Genomic DNA, 21,508 nt, shown 5'->3' on the forward strand with positions numbered 1-21,508 from the left:
CCCCCCCCCCCCCCCAGCTCCCTCCCTTCTAGTTGTCAGGTTGGGACAGGATTCTTTGGGCCGCTTTTTCGTCTCCACCGCTGCCCACCCCCCCCTCCACCCCTCTCACGCACGTACACTTGCACCCAACACTAAGGCAGCCGCCATACCCAGAAGAGGTGGAAGAAGACAGCCAGGCACGTTTCAAAATGAACAAGTGGATTCATTTTCCTTCTGGCTTTTTTTTAGTTTTTTTTTTTGGTCGATGTTGAAAGTGAGCAATTTAAAGAGACACTAATGCGGATGAGACACAGGAGGAACATGGTGCCTTTTCTTAAAAAAAGAAAAAAAGGAATAAAAAGTAAATCCACACACATTACTCTCATGCTTATCAACAAATGCCTTAATTTCCTGAAGAAAACCCTACCTGAGAACAAATGGGATTTCTTTCCCTCTGTCTCTTATTTCTCTCCCTCTTTTTCCTGTCACAAGTGGAAGAGTCCTGGAAGCCCAAGGCACAAGGCCAGAGCTCACCTTGGGGGTCTTTACCTCTGGCCTCAACGCTTTCTGCTTCTTTTTTATTTATTTGTTAAGTAACTGACATTTGTGACATAGTGACCAACTCTTTTCATTTCTTTTCTCTCATTTGTAAATAATTTGTTCACCTTTCTTTAAACCTGAAACCATACATTTTGTTTGTTTGTTTTTTGGGGGGTTATAAAGAAGACTACACTCTAATACATTTAAAAAACAACCTTTTTGTCATAGACAGTGTTAACCCTATGTATATTTAATATAAAAGTATTATTTAAAGATGAGAACACACACGTAGTGTATTTTATCTTTTAATTGACAACTGTATTAGTTTGCACGAGAAGGTGGGATCTCTTTTTCAAGAGAGGAAAATGGATTTTTATGACATTCACAGCAAAATGGACTTGGTAACAATTATACATTTTTACAAGATCATACTGTTCATGACAACTTTTAAGCAGGAGAAGGTTTACACTACATCATTCTATCCTAACAAAATTGTACACCAGATCTTTTTGATTGAATCATTTCCTGAAATTTGTTTTTGTGTCCATGGGACATTTTTTTAATTTATCATTGCAACTTTCATTTCAATATTGCTCATGTGCAGTTCAAAATGTATAGCTCAACAACAACAAAGTAAACCTGAGATGTGCGTCTTGCTCGTCTGCCACCCCGGCAACATTAACTGCATACCTCTGGTTCCACACAGTTACTTTGAACCTTACATCCTGTGCTGTAATTCACACATTCAGCAAGTAGCAGTGGGCTTTTGATATTGAGTCTCCCCTTACCTTTCTGCAGATTTTGTAGCAGTTAAAATGATTGAAAATGAACAGTGCTGGGGTGCCCATTTTGCTCTCATGTTGCAATTCTGTGTGTGTGGCTAGCCAACATTGTACCGTTCCCCACAGTATACCTCCCTGCCACACCCTGCTCCATAGAGTAATAGATCTATTATATATATAAATCTGTAATTGGTCATCTTTAACGTCAAACATAAAGTGAAAGTGGTGCCTAAATGCTGCCTAAAGCCACGCTTTATTTCCATGTGGCTGAAATTTGACTCTGACTGCACTGTGTACAGTTGCGGTTTCCCCACAAATGGCCCCCTTCATTCATCTCAGGAGGACTTGGTTTCAGAGCGTACGTGCCTGGTGTCACTGATGCCATCGAGCAGAACCCAAAAGAAGCTTTTCACTTTTCAGGCAGAACTTAAACCCTTTCACCAAGACTGACTATAGCCACTGTTTTTGTATACATAGGTTTCTATTGGGTATGGATACGGTATGGTGTACTTACAGGAGCTACCTTTGTGTTGGTATAATATTGACCATTGAGATTTATGCATAGCGTTTTTTTTTTTTTACATACAAGTTTTTTTTTCTTTTAATGCAGGTGTTTTCTGCTGTATTGTGTTGAAGAGAGGATTTTTGGTGGAAAGCTATTTTTTGATTGGCTTCTCAATGTTCATTATGACATTTTGGTTTGAAACTAGAGGTCTGCAAATGGTAAACTGGCGTTTTTTTGTTGGAGTTATAACCTAGAAAACGAGAGGAACAACAGTTATGTGACTTTTTTTCCTTGGCACACATTTTGAAACTGTCATATTACATGATAATTACTATATTAAAACAGCTACAGTAGATGGGGCATTGCAGTTTTTACCAAATACTGGAAGATGTCCATGTATGTGTATAATATCAATGATTCACCTCTGAAAATAGCTTTATTGTTGTGTCCACCCTATTTTGCTATTCAGTAAATATGTATATTTATTGATATTTCATATATTGTGTATACTGGTATTAGTGATCTACGATGGCTAAGATTTAAAAAAAAATAATAATTGTATATTTTTGACTTTGGAAAGAGAGGTCTGTTTCATACATTGTCCTACCACTGTTCTGGTGTTTGAATCTCCGTACACTGTGGCTGGATTTTGAATATGTGGCCATCTTACACCATATATTTTGAATATACACATTTTTGGTCATATTAAAATGCAAATGTTTGGAATTATCAAAGCACATTCCTCAAAGTCTTGTGTTCTTTCAAATGCTTTCCTGTTTCAAGTACAAATGTGCACGCTACAATACACGTGTATATAAATGCATATAAATGTACAAATGTGCAATACACACTATTTTAGCAATCTATGACTGTGAATATTATTGATGAAAATAACTGTCCTTTTTATTTCTCCCTTTTTTGTTATTTTCACATTTGCATTGTGTACCATGCCACTCTGTGTGCAGTGGGCCAATTGCAGCAAGGATCTTAAAGGGAATGTCTCGTTATTGTACTTTACTTCAGGGTGTGTGTCTACTTTAAAGCCCTTTTTTTATTCTTCTCATTGTAATGTTGTGACATAATACTTTTTTTAAAGTGGCCCTGTAGTTTCATTTGTCTGAAACTCAATAAAGTGATTCACTGCTACAATACAGAGAGAGATAATAGCATTATGCACTTCCAGACATGATTGCATGGAGGCTACCAGATGTATACTGGCAAAGGAGATGCTGGATTATTCAGGGTTGGAAAGGTTTAATTCCCCCAGATTGTGCTTCAAGGATCTTCCTGTGTTTTATTGTCTTCGGAATGTGTGTGTGTGTGTGTGTGTGTGTGTGTATGTGTGTATGTGTGTGTGTGTGTGTTATATTTTTGTCTAAAGGAATAATTCAAATGTCAGTAGACAACTTTACATGTCAACAATATAATTGTCAGTTACATGGGTTTCTTTCCTTGATGAATGTTAATTTTTTAGTTATTTTTTGCTGCAGAGCAGATTTTTGTATGAGAATTAGTTAAAAAGGTGTCAAGTACTCATGGTTTGGGGAATTTTTGGTTGTGGCTGGGTGTCAGTGACATGCTGATTTTGTGTTTGAGGCTGTAGAATCGCAAGAACATTACCAGCATTCAAGGCTACAACTGGGTTTGATCTATATAAGAGTGAAATTTGTCAGGTTTTTCTATCATCTGTCTAGAGCATTTAAGTGCTGTAAAAAAACATGTATGACCACTGTGCTATTTTAATCCAAAACAGCCATAATAAAAATCGTAATGGTGTTGTATCCATAGTAACTACCCTATTCCTTTTTTTCTGGTAAGCTCTACCATATGTTGAGAGATGGAGCTGGATTTCATCCTGAGTGGGTCAGATATTAAAATCTACATATACACCACAATCCTCCCCCAGTGGGATGTGTAATGAAAATGAATTTAACATTCTGCATGGAACTCCTTGCTGTGTCTTTACAATCTACAATTATTTGCCCTGGCTGCTAAGACTGTAATGATGGATGTTTAAATGTTAAGTGCTTCATTCCCTCGTGAAGTGCATGGGTGCTTCATTCCCTGCTGCATTCAATTGGTCTGGTTTCACCAGCCTTTCTGCTGCCAGCAGTTTACTGGTCCAGCCCAGCAAAGGGCTCGGCATTACCCCTAGCTACCACAGGGTAGATATGCTGCTCAGATATACTGTATGTTGGGCTGGTCTGTTTCTGAGTATTTGACCAGTTAATATCTTGGCACAGGATGGATTCTAACCCCTGCCAGGGCAAGGGATAGGTGTGGTGGAGCTGAAATGACCTTTTGTCACTGTGTGACCACCGACCACATGAAAGGTAGGTTTGGACTCTCTCCATGCAATGCAAAGGAATTGGTATACAGACCTGAGTATTTGAGTATTAGGCTCAAGCATCTCCTTATTATAGCTGGAAACTAAAATGAAATGTGGAATTTTTTTTCTGTCTGACTTTTTTTTTTTTTTTCCCAATGGAAAAAATGAGACACATTGAAAAAATGACACCATTTATCTCTTGCTGGTCATTATTCTGCCTCATCATTTTCTCAAATTCAAATATTTTGCACTGTTATTGTGTGGATTCTGCTAAGGCTTTAGCCCATCAGTGATTATTAATTAAACTGTGAACTCAGAGTTGACTGGCTGAGTTGTGGCCACCACATGAGAAGTTCATGCCAATGCAGATCAGAACATGACTCACATTTGCAAAAAAAGATTAACTGTGTATATGGCTTCAACGAACAAACATCAAGAGAAAAAACCTGTTGTACGAGAAAACACTAACAATAGATTCTTCAAAGTTACTGCCAATGCTATTGGTGTGACAAATGACACTTGTGTTCCTAGTGAGACAGACATCCAAAATTATAGGGCATACAAATCCAGTGACCAAATGTTCCTGCAACCCATATTCTCAAGGTCTGCATTTCTTTCAGATGAATGGTAAAAGGTGTTGACTTATTTTTCACTTTATATCAGTCTTTCAAAACCTTTCTTTCTTCTTTAGATAGAAACCAAACAAACATGGCCATTCTTACTTCTGCAATGTAACTTGTGCCTCTTCCCCTTTGTCACGAGGAGAGGATACAGGCCCAACTTGAAGGTCATGGCCTCCCAGACCCTCCATCAAGAAGAAACTGATGAGGAAGAAGGACACAAGGACAGGTAGTTTACTTTAGACCCTAGCATGTGTGGTAGAGATCCAGAGAGGACATGGCAGAATGCCTAGTATATTCAGGGGCGTGTTAGTGCCCAGTTCAGAGATCGATAGCGCCACCTCTTTTTTGCATGTCTTTGTGACACTGACTACGTTTACATGACAGCACGAAAGAAAGAGGTGGCCTATTGGCTTGCCACTGCTTTTCCCAGTTTAGGAGATAAATAATAGCGCCGTGCGTGGCTGGTATTCCCACATTGAAAATCAGTGACAGACTGATGCGATCCGGTAGGTGGCCAAGATGCTGTAACTGATCTTGGTCATGTGAAAAACTTAGCCTGGGTTAAATTTAAAAAAAAAAAAGGAATCATTGAATCATACACTGTGTCTCATCGCATTTAGATTGTGTAATATGTGAAACTACTTTCTTTAAAAGAAAATGAAACAGTCACGTGTTTGTCACATCGCAAAATGTCGTGACGTGATTAACGACCAAATGTGTACGCAAGGGTGTCAAATCACACTCAAAAGAGACCGAGCCTTTTGACACGCCCCACTCTCGTCCCTGTGACGTTACCGCGTATGTTTACGTAAAGGCTGGCGCTCCGGTTTCCTGGCGGAGAAGATGGCGGCTCCTGGACCGGGGGAGTATTTTAGCGTTGGGAGCCATGTCTCCTGCCTCACCTGCTTGGGGCAGCGCCTGCAAGGGGAGGTCGTGGCTTTTGACTACCAGTCCAAGATGCTGACACTGAGTATCCTTTTTTTCCCATTGTTATTTTCTCAGTGTTATTGAATGAGCGATCTCTTTGCCTGCGAGGGGCCTGGGGGGGTAACTGGCCACTTATGCCAAATAGTGATCCGCGTAACGGGAGACTGGCTGTCCGTGTCCCCATCCTACATGGCTGGCTAGCTTGCTACACAGGGTTTGTCCGATCCCTTTGGACCCAGTCTTACTGTGGATGAACAGTGTCCTTGAGTTGCAGTTTCTGTTCAGAATGACCAAAAGCCAGGTAATGTTGTTGGGGCTTGGGCCTATATAGCTGTACGTTTCACTAGATAAGTTAGCTGTGGCTCATGTGATTTGTAGTAGCTAATTAGCTAGCTAGCTTTCTAGTTGGCTAGCTAGAAGGGGTAGCCAGCTATTGTGATCAATTGCTTTTAGCTAGAGGGATCACTATCTTGCAGCTCCGATTGGAGCATCGTGCCTCCATTTGTTATGTCTATTTTATGTAGAACAGAGAAGAGCAACATTCAGCGGGAACCATATCTTCTGTATGGCTACAGATTCTCCATTTAGTTTGTAAGTTGGCTGACTAGCTATCTATCTACATACTGACTACGGTAAAGGATGGGTAGGCAAATCGTCCTCTGGTCATATTTCTGGCTAGCCAGCTACCTAGCTAGGACCCACTCCTCCACGGAGTTTCTGCCCGCTCGCTGGCTAACCTGTTAGCTGACTAGCATGGTGTGTGTATGAATGGAGAACAGTGGGCAGGGTTCACTTTGTCACTCTTGATTGCTGTCCAGCGAGGTACAGACTGCGGTTACGTGGGAGCAAGTTAGCTCTCAAGTGGTAATGCAATGTCTGCGTTGCCAATGTCGTTAACCAGGTTAGCTAACACAGCGTTATGGGCAGTGTTTGTAGGAACGTTAAGATAACCAGGTCTTTAGTGTAAGGTTATCTGTCGTTCCATTCATGTAGTAGTTGGCATTAGCTAGAGATTGGATGGCTCGTTAGCGTCTAACTAGCTGACTTGTGTTAGGCGTGGGGCTGTAGCCGCACACCCGTGTGGTGTCGGACGAAGTGGGGAAATATTTTAGGCCTGCTCGTATCTGGCTGGACAGCTAACTGGCTAGCGTTAGCTACATGCTAGAGCGATGCCGTTTGTGTGCTCTGTTATGGTTTCTTTTGGGTATGGGCCTGTTAGTTAGCCGGTGTGTTTGTGAATTAGTTTGCTAGCGAACAAAGGCGCACAGCGGGTTAGCATGCTGGCGAACGTTAGCGATAGCAGAATTCTCCTCTCGCAAATGTAACTAAGTTGCTTGTTATCTTGTTTTGAGTCCGTGGGTGTCGTGTTTTAAATGGCATACGCTAGCTACGTTAGTGTATAGCAGGTCCAGCTCGGTCTTCAGTGGGGTTGTGTTAGGTAATAAGGTGACGAGGTAAAGTTGAGCTGTGCTACCTATCTGTGTCTAACCAGTACTTTGATTGTGTTGCTGATGTGAGATGATTCGACTGTTACTTCGCAATGCGAAGTTGGGCAGCTGACTACAGTGACGGTACAGTGCCGTTTAAAAGGTCGCATTGTACATGCATAGCTCACGCTACTGGCTGTTCTAACGCAAACTAACGAATTCGGTACTTTTCGGAATGACCAGCGTGAAGTAAGCAGACTGCCAGCATCTTTTAGCCAGTTATCGTAGAGAAGAGTAGCTAAATGACATGTGGTTTTTCAAAAACGCAAGTGAAGCCCCGCCATGTACTGAACAGCTAGTGTCCAAGCAGTTTCAGTTTGACTGGGCGATAAGAGGTTGCAAGGGATGATGGGTAACTACCACGGTAGAGGAAGTGTTAGTGAAGGAATGAACTTGTTAGATGCAGATACGTCGCGGCTTGCTTACCTGACACTGGCAGGTTCTGGGAAGTGTAAGTCAGCATTGTAAAATTTTGTCCGATGTTACACAAGGCGATGTGCTCCCAGTTTGTGTCACTCACCCGTTCCATAAATGGTCTGTCAGAGGGTGGCTTCCTAGAGTGGATTTCATCATGTTCATTGCTCTTATTGCTCTTATTGGGTCTCTTATTGCACTTTGCATTGCTATATCATAATCCTAATTAAATGTACCAGTGAACGTCTGAATGATCTACAGTGAAGCCTTCAAACTTAAGTTGAGCTTGGATATTTCACATTCTTGCGTACAGAATAGTTCACTGGTCGTAAGAGTGCAGGCAAAGTTAATCTTTACCAAACAGCATTTATTGTCTGTACAATATTTTTATTACTGGGTGATCCTAGGACAGCTGGGTATAGCCAAGTTTGTGAGGAGTTTGAAGCAATTCCCTGACCTGTACATCATTGCTTGTTTTGTGTCATTCCAACACTGCCTCTCCCATGAAAGCATGCCTTGCTTGGCCGTAGGAGCGATAGTGGGACTGTTGGACAATGGCATGAGCATTGCGGGTGTCCGTCCCGTGTGGCTCATTAACTACCAGAGCAGTCTGTCTCTGTGTCACGTTGTTGCTCCTATATGCAGAGCATTTCTCAGTGCTTTGTGCTTGCTAGCGTTAGCGTGCGGCCTCATAGCTCGCGGCGAGGCGAACAAAGAAACACGGCAGACGCAGTATATGCTGATGTGACGTGTTGGAAGTGTCCTCGCGTTCTGCTTGCAGTGAAGCACAGGCTGTCGAAGCACCAGGTGCCAGTCCAACACAAGGGTGCCCATCTTTAAGGTGGCTTCGGACACTTTTGACATGAAATTAATTTGTTTTTTTGTGAAGGTGACAGTTTGGGCAGTTTGAACTCACTGAAGACCACATTTACACATTATCACCCGGGAACTTGACCTGCATTGTCTGTGTAAGTTTGTCAGTGCTTACTAGGTGATGGACTGTTGTCCCTGGTTCATTCCTGTGTTACTGGAATAAATGCAAGGCTTAGGGGTTATTTGTCCATGTGCTTAAGGTTATCTTCGACAATGCCTTAGTTGACTGGACTTCATAGGGGCTGGGGTCTTTGGTGGGACGCGATTATCCATACATGTCGGCACAGTAGAGAACTAGCTTTCAGTGGTCATTAACCAAGATGTTTTGTGAGTTTGTGGCCATGGAAGCCATCTTTTCTTTTGTTTTGCCATGTGCTGTTCATTTTGACTCCTTGATAAGAAGGAATTGTGTGTAATGGAAACACACACATGGAAAAGAGATTTGTCAGTGGTGCATTAGATGCAATCTGAGGGGCAGTTGACTGCAGTGAGTGGTCATGGCTGGCGACCATACCAGTGAGCTTGTCAAGCTGGTCATGCACACCGCACAGGCCAACACTGTCCATTTCTTAACAGCGCCAGAGTGCTTTGTACTTCATTCAGCAATCCCTTTATTTCATGTAAAGCCATTCAAGAAATGGACATTTATGATGGGATGGTTTATACCAGGGATGGGAACTGGAAATCACATGGCCTTGGTAAAGAATTGAAATATAACCATTTTTTACATGTTTATACTATAAAAAAGTGCATTGGTCAGTGTTGTGGATAAAGTGGCATTAAATTCTGCATTAAATACTTAATAAATTGATGAACACTTATGCTGAAATGTCAGTCAAGTGGCTGATGTGCTGTACATCATGTACATATACTGTAGACACATAGACATATACTATACAACGTTTGATTGAACTAACAAATCTCAACACTGAAGTTTTTTTTTTTTTTCTTTCTTTCTTTAACTGACAAAAGAACAACCTAAAAGTGGATTCCTGTGTCGGCTGTATGAAACTGTCACATGAAGGAAACTCTCCTGACTGTTTCAGTGAACTTTACTTAAAAAAATATTGATTAGTAAAACAGCCATTTTATATTGTGTTCAGATCTCAGATACTGAAAAATGCCAAAATACTACACTTAAGACACACAAAGTCAAAACACAAGGTCAGTTAAAGATGTCAGGTATATGTACAGTCATGTTAAAGGTTTTCGCTAGATGTGGGAGATTTTTCATGAGAAGAATAAGAATGCACTTTGTGTTTAAAATCAAAGGTTGTATGTGTATGGCTGTTTCCTGAACATCACACTAATATAACCGCTGCCTTTTTGTGGTGAATCCACGTCACCTGGTTTGAAGTTGAAGTTTTGTTTTCACTCTCCATCCCATTGGAAAGCTCTTGCTGTGAGCCATTTTATTGTTCTTTCAAGGGGAAGCTGTACTATAATACTTTTTATGGATTGCCATGAACAAGCCCGTGAATGGTTTCCTAGGCTACAGACAAGCATGTTCCCAAAGCTTAGAGGTCAGTCGATGCTGAACTTGACAGAGAGCTGTAAGTAACACAATAGCAAGCCTCTTAGCTCATAGAAAGGAAGTCCACAAGACTGTTGATTATACTGTCTGAACTCTTTGTGTCTGAACCCTATTCTCAGTCCCGTACCAAGAGCTCCCATTTCTGGGAACACGAATGCAGATTTACAGAGTAATGGCAGTGTAGCATAGTGGTAAGGAGCAGGACACATTGCTGAAAGGTTTCCCATTTGATTCCCTACTGGGGCGCTGCTGTACAGCCCTTGGGCAGGGGACCTAACCCAGAAATTCCTCAGCAAATATCAAGCTGTATAAATGGGTAACATGTTAAAAAGTGTAACCTTCATAAGTCTCTGGATAAGGGTGTTTATTATTATAATAATAACAGTAGCTCAACATACTTGTATACATGATTTCCATAGATGGTGCTTTTAGATGCGGTTTTGTGCATTCCATAATCCTTTCCTGCGTTTCCCCCATAAAACCAAATGGCAATCGAGCAATGCTTTCTGTCTGTGACACACAGGCAGCAGGCGTTGTGCTAGACAGGTTTGGATGCAGCTGGTTTGTCTTCTGGTGCCCTTGCCGTTTGAAGCAGGTCTGACTGCATATTTCGCGTTCCTTTGCCTTGACTCCACCGCTTCCCAGAATGCGCCCCCTCCAGTGGAAAGCCCAACCTGAACGACGTCGTCCTGATTAATTTAGCCTACGTTTCAGAAGTGGATATAATCAATGACCGCACTGAAACTCCTCCTCCTCTAGCATCACTGAATGTTAATAAGGTAAGACACCCACCTACAGCACCTGTGACTAACCCCAGAGAGGAAGTGAGGGAGCAGAGCTGCGATTATTTAGTCTTTGTTTTGGCCTTATTGACGGATTTGAAGTTTATGCCTTTATTTGAAAGTACACAAAAATGGTGATGAGTCATTAATGAGTCAATACTAGAACTTGAACACATCCATCTAGTTTTAAAAATGAAACCATTGAACCTCTTGCCCTACAAAGGTGGTTGGTTAATGTGCGGTATGACCAACCAAGTGCTTTCCCTGTGTATTTTTTGCAGAACCATTGTAGGTGCCCTTTCAGTCATTGAAGCAACTGTCTGAGTCTTTTTTTTTTGTGTTCAGAGCAAAAAATCCATTTTGTATTCCTGAAGTGATGATGCATGGTTTTTGTTGAAACAGGAGCTAACCTGGGAAACAAATCTTTTCACAGCTTGCCAATCGAGCACGGACAGAAAAGGAAGACAAATTGTCCCAAGCATATGCAATTAGCGCTGGAGTGTCAGTGGAGGGCCAGCAGCTTTTCCAGACTATACATAAAACGTAAGTTTTCCCCCACCTTCGACCTGATCATCATGATGAGTGGCCAGTAGAAGGGGTGGTCATATTGTTCAGAGGCATTCAGTTTGACGCATGCATGGTTACAGTTTCGAGGGGTGATGTTTGCTTGTCACAGCGTTGCTAGCTGAAGCACGCTGTTCCTCCACGTTTAGTGGAGGATGCATTGGCCTCTGTTATTGTACCCGCCCAGGCGTAACCCCACTACTGTCGTGCTTTGCAGCATCAAAGACTGTAAATGGCAGGAGAAGAACATAATCGTGATGGACGACGTCGTGATCACGCCGCCTTACCAAGTGGAGAACTGCAAAGGCAAAGAGGGAAGCGCTTTGAGTCACGTACGCAAAATAGTGAGTGTCCTGCCCCTTCTGCAAATAAACACTGTCGTTATGATGAACACGGCCCTCTCACTGATGCAGCAGGCAGCTGTTTGCGTTGGGCTTCAGCCCTTTTACAGAGGACTCTGGGGTAGCTCTGGGAGCCGAAAAATACTTTCAAGTGTAGCTTTAGTGCCTACCTAACATCTCACAATCTGAGAAAAACGCAAAGGTGATGTATGGCACGTATCAATTGACTTGGTGTGTTTTAGTATAGTTGAATTTGGTGTGGATGACTAGATACTCATTCATAATTTACATTCAATTTACACCCTCAAAATGTACATTTGATGAATGCCTAAGATTGTGGTCATTCTTTTAGGTCAGTGTAGGCTGCTTATATTAGATTGAGTTGTATCTTTGACACAAGTCATTTGTAATATGCTTGTTCTCAACAACATTGCTGTCATATCATTATGCTGTACTTGTGCGGCTTTTCTGAATGGGTTCCTGTGGGGAGGTAGACGCAATGCTGGGATATAGCCCAGTCGACTGGTTTATAGAATGTAAGAAGCATTTCCACAGCTGTGCTGGACAAGCATGTGTAGCATGTGTACACTCACCATCAGCCCATTTTCACGCGTCTCTGATAGCGAGTGGAAATCTGTAGGGATCCAAGCCTTTAATTTGGAATCAAGGCAATAAAATGATATGAAAAACAGGGCAAGCAATGTGTTAAGCTCTGGTGTTTCTGACTGATGTTGGCATACCTTTCTCTCTTCCTGCTGCTAATCAGGGAAACCCACTCACAACTCCTAGCCTAATGTGGGTGCATTAATTTGGCTGAAATAAACTAGTATGGTTTCTTCTCACACTTAAAACCAGAAGTTATGTGTTACTGATGTATGTTCTGATGGGGTTTTTAAATTTAAGTGGAGAAGCAATGTCCACATGCAGTTGTGTATTCATTGCAATCCTACACTGATGATAAAAATATTTTCTGATGATACCGGTTTCACTTAGCTTGCCATTAAATATGAGAGGCCATGGATGTGCATAAGAATTGACCTTTGCTCCAGAGTTTTAAAAATATTTATTTCTATTTTGCTGGCTGCATTTTGTAATCTACCTTCAGCAGTGTAAGAAAATAATGTTGCCTTTGTCAGATCATAAGCAGCTATTGAGTCTACTAACTTCAAATGTGCTGGGAGTTTTTAAATTCATTTTTTGTATACTTTATACACTGTCAGTTTTGACAGGGAAGTTGGTAATTATAACATTGTTGGCAAATTTGGATTATTTCAGCCCTCTAGAAGTATAGGCAAACATCTATTTTACGTTCTCAGGAAAAGTGGTACTTCTGTAAACATTTGTCTACATGAGAAACCTTTCAGCAAGGACGTCTGAGTGTGTCTTCTCCTTGTAAGTGCTTGCATTAATGTGTACCTTTGTGCCCCTGTTGTGTTTCGCCACCTCTGTGCAGGTTGAGAAACATTTTAGAGATATGGAAAGCCAGAAGTCAGTGCAGCGTTCACAAGCACAGCAAACACAGAAGGACTCCACTTTATCATCTTGAGCCGGCGGTTGGGTCCGGCTCGGGGAAGACGCAAGAGGCAGTATGTTTCCATTGCCAGACATGGCCGCCGTTTCCTCACCCTCGGTGTCTGAGGTCGTGAGGAGGGCCAAGGGCCTCAAAGGTCCCGGGGACCGCTACCATTTATGAAAATAAGAGGGAAAAGGTAAATGCTCCAAATTAGATTTTTAAAAAAAAAAAAAAAAAAAACACCTTAAGGAAAAGGTTTCCTCACCCAACTCCCCACCCCCCAATCCTCCACCCCTCCAAACACCACACCGATCCGCTCGGGCTCTCAGCCCCCTGTTTTCTCTCTTTGATTTCTCCATGACGAAAGAGAGTAGTCAGAAAACTTTGTTAGCTTTATTTTAGATACTGTTTCCTTTCTGCTGTATCCATGTTCTACATTTTTTTTTTGTTTTCATCAAAATGTGACTGGAAACACCACACATATACAAAAGGACATTTTCTAAAATAAAAGTAACAAAACATTCTGACTGTAATACTGTAATTTTAATAGCTTTTTTGGAAAGCGAAAGGTTATTTTTTATAACATTCAATGGAAAGGATGCCAACGTTATCGTGTGCAAGTGGGACAGAGAGAGATTACACAGAGAAATTGCACTTACTAAGGAAAATGAGAAGGGTTCTTGTTGATGGCCTGGACGTTTTTCTAGGAGGGTGTCGATAATGAAGGGGAGTTGCACCCTCTTTGAGAAAAGTCCTGATGAGCATCTCTTTGGATTGTTTAACTTTAATGTCTGCTCCCCCCCACCCCCCTCCTCATTTCTTTTGAAATGCGTTTGTCCCCTTTGAACTGAACTGAAATGGCATTGATTTATTGTAACCTCTGCCAAAACGTCTTGCGTTATTGACTGAGAAGCGGGGAGTAATTTGCTTACCATTCTTAATGTGACTGTGGTTTACTTTACATGATGATGTGAAGCCCCAGCATAGGCAAGGTCTACAGTAAAAGCTACTTCTGTGACTCCCAAAGGTAAAGTAACAAACCAAGGCAGGTGAAACGGTGGCAGAGCAGGTTTGGAACAATGAATACAAAACTTGATCAAGTGGTACTTTTTTTTAATATATAGAGAGAAACTCTACCTTAAACGGTCCTTAATTCTACATTAAAGATACCTCTTATATGATGGGACCACTTTTCTGAAGTATTATTAAATACTCTTATTTTTTTTCTGCTCTTAAATACATTCTTCCCATATGGTTATGCCTGGCAGATGAATTACCTCCCCCCCCCCCCCCCCCCCCCCCATTGCATTCCTGTTCTAAGGCAAACTTCTGTTCAGGATTGTACTTGGTAAGCATCCCCACTCTGTGTGTATGTCTACAGGACACTCTTGTGTCCCTCTCTGGAAAGAAAATTGTACTTGACATAAAAAAAGTATTTATGTTTGAGCCTTTGTTGCCTGATCCAGAATTGGTTAGTGGGGATAAATAACATGAAGGCCAGCCGCATTCTTTTCCGGGCAGCCGAGGAATGAGAGCGAGGCTACTGTCGGTTTCTTTCCCAATATTTTATTTTTATTTTTTAAATAGCAACATGAAAATAAAAATGAAAAACAAACCTCTACTCTCCATAGATTTTATTTTTTAATGTCCTTGAGGAGATTGGATGCCAACAGTGAGGTGGATTCACGAGACTGAAATAAATGTCAAAAACCTATGTCTGTGTGTAGTAACTTTCTCTCTCTCCCTCTCACACAAACACACACACACATATATATATGTAATGGCTCACTCCCTGTGATAGCTTTTACCAGTGGACCAAAGTAAACCCTCATCCATCTCACAATCTAGCCATGCTTCACAGAAAAAGGACTACATTTGCCAGTCTGCATTTGTAAGGTAACTGGTTAGCCATCATGCCTTAAGTATGAAATATCAGTGTGCCACATATTTTTCTATGGCAAGTCTGTGGGTTATTGCAGTTTTTGACTTTAGGGTGGAATTAGACATATTCTGGAGGTTTGTTCACGTGTAACATTGTTCACTTCGTCAGCAAAGATTAAGTCAGAGATGGCCACTAACTATATGCCACAAACTACATGGTTGAAAAACCACAAGAACAAGGACATAGGTGCAGAATAGTGAAACATTACTAGCTGAGGTGTCAAGACAATGCTGAACATGAACTGTTTAACTTAAAACTGATCATTAGGGGAACATTACCAGGGTCATTATATGGAAACTGTGACACCTGAAAGCAAGATCAATATTACCAAGTAACAGGCTAATAATGCTTAATCGTGATCTATAAAACATTGCATTCCAATACATCAACTTGAATTTCAGTTGCCTGTTATTGTAGAAGTATGACTATTCTGTAAAGTGCGCTTCCTGCTGCTAAAGGAAAAATGTTAAATGCTGTAAATGCGTTTGAATAGGCCCTTTCTCCCTTTTCTTCTTTTTAAAATTTTGTCCGAAGCGATTGCTGCTTCACAGTGATACGACGCTAAATTAGTAAAATACTGAGGCGCAAAATATGTTCAAAACCCGACTAATTCGTTGTTTTTGGTTTGTTTTTGTTTTGACTGATAGACAAGTCAGTGGTAAATCATCAATTCATTCATCATCGGTACTAATGTCCAATTCTGTATAGATTAATTGGGAGTTTTTTTTTTCATATGGTGACGTTTGACTAAGCCTTAAAATAAGCTGCAGTTTATTCTGCTGTTGCTGCTGAGCCGACAGAGTTCCTCATAAAATGCGTGCGTCTTTCATGAAGAAACTTCGATGTGCACTAACTTGGTTTTACCAGCAGAGGGAATAATAGTTTTAGTAACGGCTGCAACCGAGTGTGAATAAATAACGTGCCAGGCGACGGTGCAGCCCTGGCAGGTGTACAGAAACCCTTCACACTCCCTGGTTTGAGTGAGTCGATTTAAAACAAATTGGATATTAAACTGCATTATTTATTCACTTGGCAGAGGCCCCTGTCCAATGCAGCTAGATAGTTTACAATATTAGCCTATGAGCAGTTGGATATCTGTTGATTCATTTGGCATTGCCCCATGTTAATCGAAACTGCACCTTTTTGGTTAAACCCACGTCTTTGACGTGCATTTATTTTGAACGATGTATCACAGAAATATCTGACATAAATGAATCGAGTCCACGTAAAATTTCATCTCTGATCTGCTCATTTCTTCAGGCACACTTATTTGTACCGTGTGCATTGATCGTTTTCCTTTCTAACAAGACATAACACGATTAACATCTATTATTTGAGTACCAGAGATGCAGGACAACGCATTGCGTCGGCCTGTTCAATAATTGATGTTACTTGGGGGATATTTTCCATTGTCCCAGTGTAGCGGCTTAAAGAAGTGCACGGAGTGCGCAGAAACTGTACCCCTTCCATCTCTTGGTCAACATGACATTTTATGTATTATTTAGACCGCCGGGGATTCCTGTTTCACCGTCACCCCTCGTCAAAGCGTTTCACTTTAGTTTCCTCGAGTTCTTTCAGCAAAATTCCACCAGTGATGTCCTTTGTAATTCGTGGCCACTGGGACGAAGTATTCAGACTGGATCCACATATTTCTGGTTTTTGAGGAAAAAGGTATGTTCTGTAAGCACATGGCTATATATTATAAGATGAGTATGCGAAAAGACCAAGAAACCATCCAGTATTATATTTTCAAGAAACAGACAGTAGATCTGCTTGTATTATGTAACGTAAATTAGAGAGATTGTGTGACAGCTGGTTACCAGGGCAATAACAGTTAATACTCTCTTCTGAGTTAAAATCCATTTGATGGTTTTGTCAACTGTGACAGACGAGGGACCAAAACAGATACGACGGTTGTGATATCTGGGGGAATGCATGTTTTATTGATATGCGCATGAGTAGCAATCCCAGCTTTGAATGACAGAAGACACTACGATGGAGATTGTGAGGTAACAGCTTTATATTACTTTGATCATATAACCAGAGGTACAGGCACAATATTACGCATTGATGCATGTACTCAGTACCAAAAGTTGTAAGGTCCAGTAATTCAAAATGAGACAAATAGACGTGCGTGTATCTTATAAGAAGAAAAAATGACTCGTGCTAGAACAGGCTATACTGGCTTTTTCGTAACGAGCCCATAGAGTTTCATTTGACCTTTACAGGGAGGTAAATCTTAAATTTTAGTCTATGGAAATAAAATCCAAAGACGTTAAACTAATTACTCTAAACTTGAATCACTTTGAATTTCAAAACTGGGGTTCCCGTTGGCATCCAGGTGCAGGTAGGTCGGGCAGGATAAAAAGATTTACACCTGTGATATGTGAAAACAGGAGCTCATCTGAATTGAGATGCAATGCAGTTCTCAGAATCGAAACGTTTTCCATTCGTTAGCTGACATTTATGACCTTACAGATTCGAAAAGGATTCCCGCTGGTTTCCGAGTGAGCTGTGAAATGAAACTATTTTATTAATTATTACTTGTCGGCAATCCTTGCATTTTGTAGGTATAGGACACACATCCTGTTTCATAGAAATTTCAATCTGACTTTCATTCAGCATATGACGTTTTCCATTTTTAAAATAATGAGATTGAAATTCATGGTCATTGAAAGACAATACCACCATTTGTTTGTACAGCGCACAATGTGGTTAAGCTTTAATGTTGGAATAAGATGTAGGCGCGTCGCTCTGAGTTGCAGTTGCTTTTCGATGTCGTTACAAAACGTATGTGAGACAGACGTATATTATATGACAAAAAGTATATGTATTTATATACTAAAAGTATATTAGGTCAGCAGAATAATATTAATACAACGATAGAGAAATATTACTTAACAAAATGATGTTTAGGCTACGGTTTAATATAAAATTAAAATTAAAATAATAAGAATATGCATAGCCTTTTAACCAAACCCTTTTCTCACTAGGCATCAAATGGATTACACTGGACATGAAAATTAATATATTTAAATTACTTAAGTTATATTATGCTATCCTCTGATGGGACATCAAATAACGTTAACACCCAACTGGGTAGAGTCAGAAGTGACAGTTAAATGCTGACCACACATTTTCCAGAGCCACTGTGAGATACATTTCAAATGTCGAATTTGTCTGTTATTAAAAACGCATTATTGGACGGACACAAGGATGTATTGCCCACATATGTTTGACAGAGTACAGTGCAGTCACGCTGGTTGGTTCTCGCAATTTTAGAAAAAAAAAAAAAAATTAAATCGAAATCAGCTGTAATTGCAATTCGCAGAAAACAGGGGTGGCGTCATAGCAGTTAGCTAGTGCGTGTGTGTCTGGGGGAAGGGGGTGGAAAGCTTTAACGTCAAAGCCATGCTACACCCACCCATGAGACCACTGCTGCTCCCATTGCTCTAATCTCTCGTTTTATATAATACGTTTTCATCACAGGAATTATGTCACTGTTCAGTCAGTCAAATCCTGCGCTGTTGCGCTGGAACGCATCCAGTTTAAAATTTTAATGTGACGGTTTTAATCTTCACCCCAGTTTGTCACAGCATGTGTCCCTCCAGTGGTTTGCGTTACATCTTTAAGGTGTTTACTTCATCACCACATGTCAGGTCTTCATTTTTTTCAGACTTTCACTTTGGAGGACAAGTCTTCTCCCTGTAAAGGTTGGCTCCGCTTGAAGCTATAGCTAAGGTTGTGGTGAAGAGAGGCAGAGATATCCCTCGATCCTTTCCCAAGATGCTCAGCATCCTTGCTCTCCTGCTCGTCACTGTCTCTCCGGTGGGGGCCTCCAAGCGGTGTCCCCACCTCTGCCTCTGCTATGAGTCCTCAGACCTGGTGGACTGCCACGCCCGTGGCTTCGTCCAGGTGCCCCACGGTCTGCCCCACGGCACCTGGCTCCTAGACCTAGGTGGTAATAATCTGGTGGAACTGCGGAGCCGCGCCTTTGCCGGACTGTGGTCCCTTAGGATCCTGGTTCTGTCCAGCAGCGGACTCCAGCTTCTGCAACCACAGGTAATGAGAGGCCTGACGTAGAAGAAGTCTTTATCAGTGAGGGGATTGTGTACTTTTTTCACCATGATCACAGTTTGATGAAACTATGATTTGCTGAGATATAGACGCAACATCAACATTGACATTTTTATTTTGTTGATTTTCGTATGACTTTCATAGCATGATTTTGTAACGGTGTTAAGACAGTTGTGAGAAGTGTTCCTTTCATGTTAGGCCACTACTTGAAAATACAAAATGTTTTTGGAGAGGGACTTAATTAGGATATTTTTACCAGTTTTATAACCAGATCCCTCTGCTATCTAAACAGTGATCAGTTAATAATGATCAATGTTCAATCTGTTCACATCATGTTGCCTCATTTGAGTATATTTTATATTGGGAGTCTCACACATTGAATGTTATTAAGCAAAACCCCATGTTTATAAAATGAAGTAGTCCTCTTGGACTGTTGTAGCTATTAACTAAAAAATGTAAATTTCTTGATGTAATTAAGATGCAGTCCAGGTATACTTGGTGCATGATCCAGGGGCTGGTGTAGTTCTAGATGTCTTCCTTTTTAAAATGCAAACCTTGTCCCTTTGCCTTTCCAGGCACTCTCCTCCCTGTCCTTCCTAGAGAAGCTCGACATGAGCTACAACGAGCTTCGGAGGCTGCCCCCAGATTTCTCCCAGAGCCTGTCCTCCTTGCGGGAGCTGCGGCTGGACCACAACCACCTGGAGAGCCTTGACCTCCAGAGCCTGGAGCGCCTGGAGAGCCTGGAGAAGCTGGACCTCAGCCACAACCACATCCAGATGGTGGAGCTGGGCGCGCTGCGGGGCCTCTCTCGCCTGCGCCACCTCTACCTGCAGGCCAATCAGCTGACGGCGCTGCAGGAGGGCACGCTTACCATGCTGCTGGGGCTGGAGGTGCTGCTGCTGGGCCAGAACAACATCTCCCGAATTGAGACGGAGGCCCTAGCCTCCCTGCACAGCCTTTCCCTGCTGGGCCTGGAGGACAACCAGCTCAAGCACCTCCGGTTCAAGACCTTCCTCAACCTGCACACCCCCGGCACCCACCTGCAGCTGGCGGGCAACCCGTGGAGCTGCGACTGCGACCTGCACCGCGTCTTCAGCAAGCTTCTGAGCGTGCGCCACCTGCACGTGGACGACTACCGCAACATCACCTGCCACGAGCCAGTGCAGCTGGCCGGCGCCTCCCTGGCCTGGGTGGACAGCCAGCTGTGCTTCGCCGAGACCGCCACCGTGCTGGTCATCACCGTCACCGTGCTCGTCACCGTCGTCGCGGCCATCGTCATGGCCGAGCGCAACCGCAAGAAGAACCAGGGCAAGGGCGGGGGGGACTCGGAGTCGGACATGCAGGAGAAGTAGTCCTGAGGTTCGTGGGGCGGGGTGTCACGAGATTGACAGATTGGCCAACCAAACCCTCTTGCTTCAATGCAGGTTTTTCCACTCCACTAATGATGGACTGAAGAGGTCTGAACTGACTTACCAATAAAAATGCACTGTGTGAGTCCTGAACCATGTTGATATCCTAACAGAAACTCTATGCACTCTTATGCCCCTCAGTGTTGCTTAGATACCATAAAGAATGGGGCTGGCTCATCGGTATGGCAGCCCAAGCAAGTGCAAGAATGGACTTGTTTTCTGGAACCAATCTGACCTGGACTTGCAAACTTTTAATAAGGTGCTGTCTCAGTAAGCCAGAATTCGCTGGTAAAACCACAACCCCTCAGGCCTTCAGTGCATGCTCTTGTGACATTGCTAATATACTTTGTATGATGCACAGTACTATATCTTAACTTAACCTGAAGTGTCTGCAGTTCATCCCGTCAGATGTAGTTAGGTTGTTCACCATCTGATATCCCTCTTTCAGATTAACTTCAAAGCTAGGTTTGCCCAATGAATTTTTTATTCCCTAAGGTCAGTCAGTGTCAGTGCAGTCTGGTTGTGTCTTGTACAGTCAGTGACTTTTCGTGTGAGACAGAGAGGTGCCTCTAGATTGGATTGCACTCTCAGGCATTGCAGTATGATTACACAGTTTGCAAGTATTTTGCTGTGGTTTGAAAACATGAATGTATTACCATTTTTTATTCCTAATAGCCCTTTCTTATCATGCTGTAAAATGTAGCTTGTAAGATAATTAAATATATATTTGCTTTGGCAAGCTTTGGCAGTTCAATCAGACTCTCAGAAGTCATAAACTGGCTGCTGGATTATTTCTTTAAGATGTTTGATGCACTTATTTTATTAAGGTATGCATATATGCATTTCCCATATTTTCTGCAACTTTGTGTAACTCCATATAGTATGTA

The 21,508-nt window shown here is 41.9% G+C and overlaps 2 protein-coding genes across 2 annotated transcripts; both read left to right on the top strand.

Annotated features, from left to right (window-relative positions):
* The first annotated feature begins 4,966 nt into the window (after positions 1 to 4,966).
* LOC118794592 (protein LSM12 homolog A-like) lies at positions 4,967 to 14,476 on the top strand. Its single transcript, XM_036552850.1, has 6 exons — positions 4,967 to 4,984; positions 5,573 to 5,728; positions 10,639 to 10,772; positions 11,209 to 11,318; positions 11,557 to 11,683; positions 13,134 to 14,476. The coding sequence occupies exons 2-6, from the start codon at positions 5,602 to 5,604 to the stop codon at positions 13,224 to 13,226; spliced, it is 591 nt and encodes a 196-aa protein (XP_036408743.1). The 5' UTR covers positions 4,967 to 4,984; positions 5,573 to 5,601; the 3' UTR covers positions 13,227 to 14,476.
* Positions 14,477 to 18,921: 4,445 nt separating this feature from the next.
* Positions 18,922 to 20,564, top strand: LOC118794643 (slit homolog 1 protein-like). Its single transcript, XM_036552895.1, has 2 exons — positions 18,922 to 19,197; positions 19,788 to 20,564. The coding sequence occupies exons 1-2, from the start codon at positions 18,922 to 18,924 to the stop codon at positions 20,562 to 20,564; spliced, it is 1,053 nt and encodes a 350-aa protein (XP_036408788.1).
* The last annotated feature ends 944 nt before the right edge of the window (positions 20,565 to 21,508 follow it).

The sequence above is a fragment of the Megalops cyprinoides genome, chromosome 19, assembly GCF_013368585.1.
Source record: "Megalops cyprinoides isolate fMegCyp1 chromosome 19, fMegCyp1.pri, whole genome shotgun sequence".
NCBI classification, from domain to species: Eukaryota; Metazoa; Chordata; class Actinopteri; order Elopiformes; family Megalopidae; genus Megalops; species Megalops cyprinoides.

Coding starts and splice junctions, on each gene's coding strand:
- LOC118794592 (XM_036552850.1), top strand. CDS start 5,602: ATGGCGGCTCCTGGACCGGGGGAGTATTTTAGCGTTGGGAGCCATGTC. Junction 11,319..11,556: donor TTCCAGACTATACATAAAAC/GTAAGTTTTCCC, acceptor CGTGCTTTGCAG/CATCAAAGACTGTAAATGGC. Junction 11,684..13,133: donor TGAGTCACGTACGCAAAATA/GTGAGTGTCCTG, acceptor ACCTCTGTGCAG/GTTGAGAAACATTTTAGAGA.
- LOC118794643 (XM_036552895.1), top strand. CDS start 18,922: ATGCTCAGCATCCTTGCTCTCCTGCTCGTCACTGTCTCTCCGGTGGGG. Junction 19,198..19,787: donor TCCAGCTTCTGCAACCACAG/GTAATGAGAGGC, acceptor TTGCCTTTCCAG/GCACTCTCCTCCCTGTCCTT.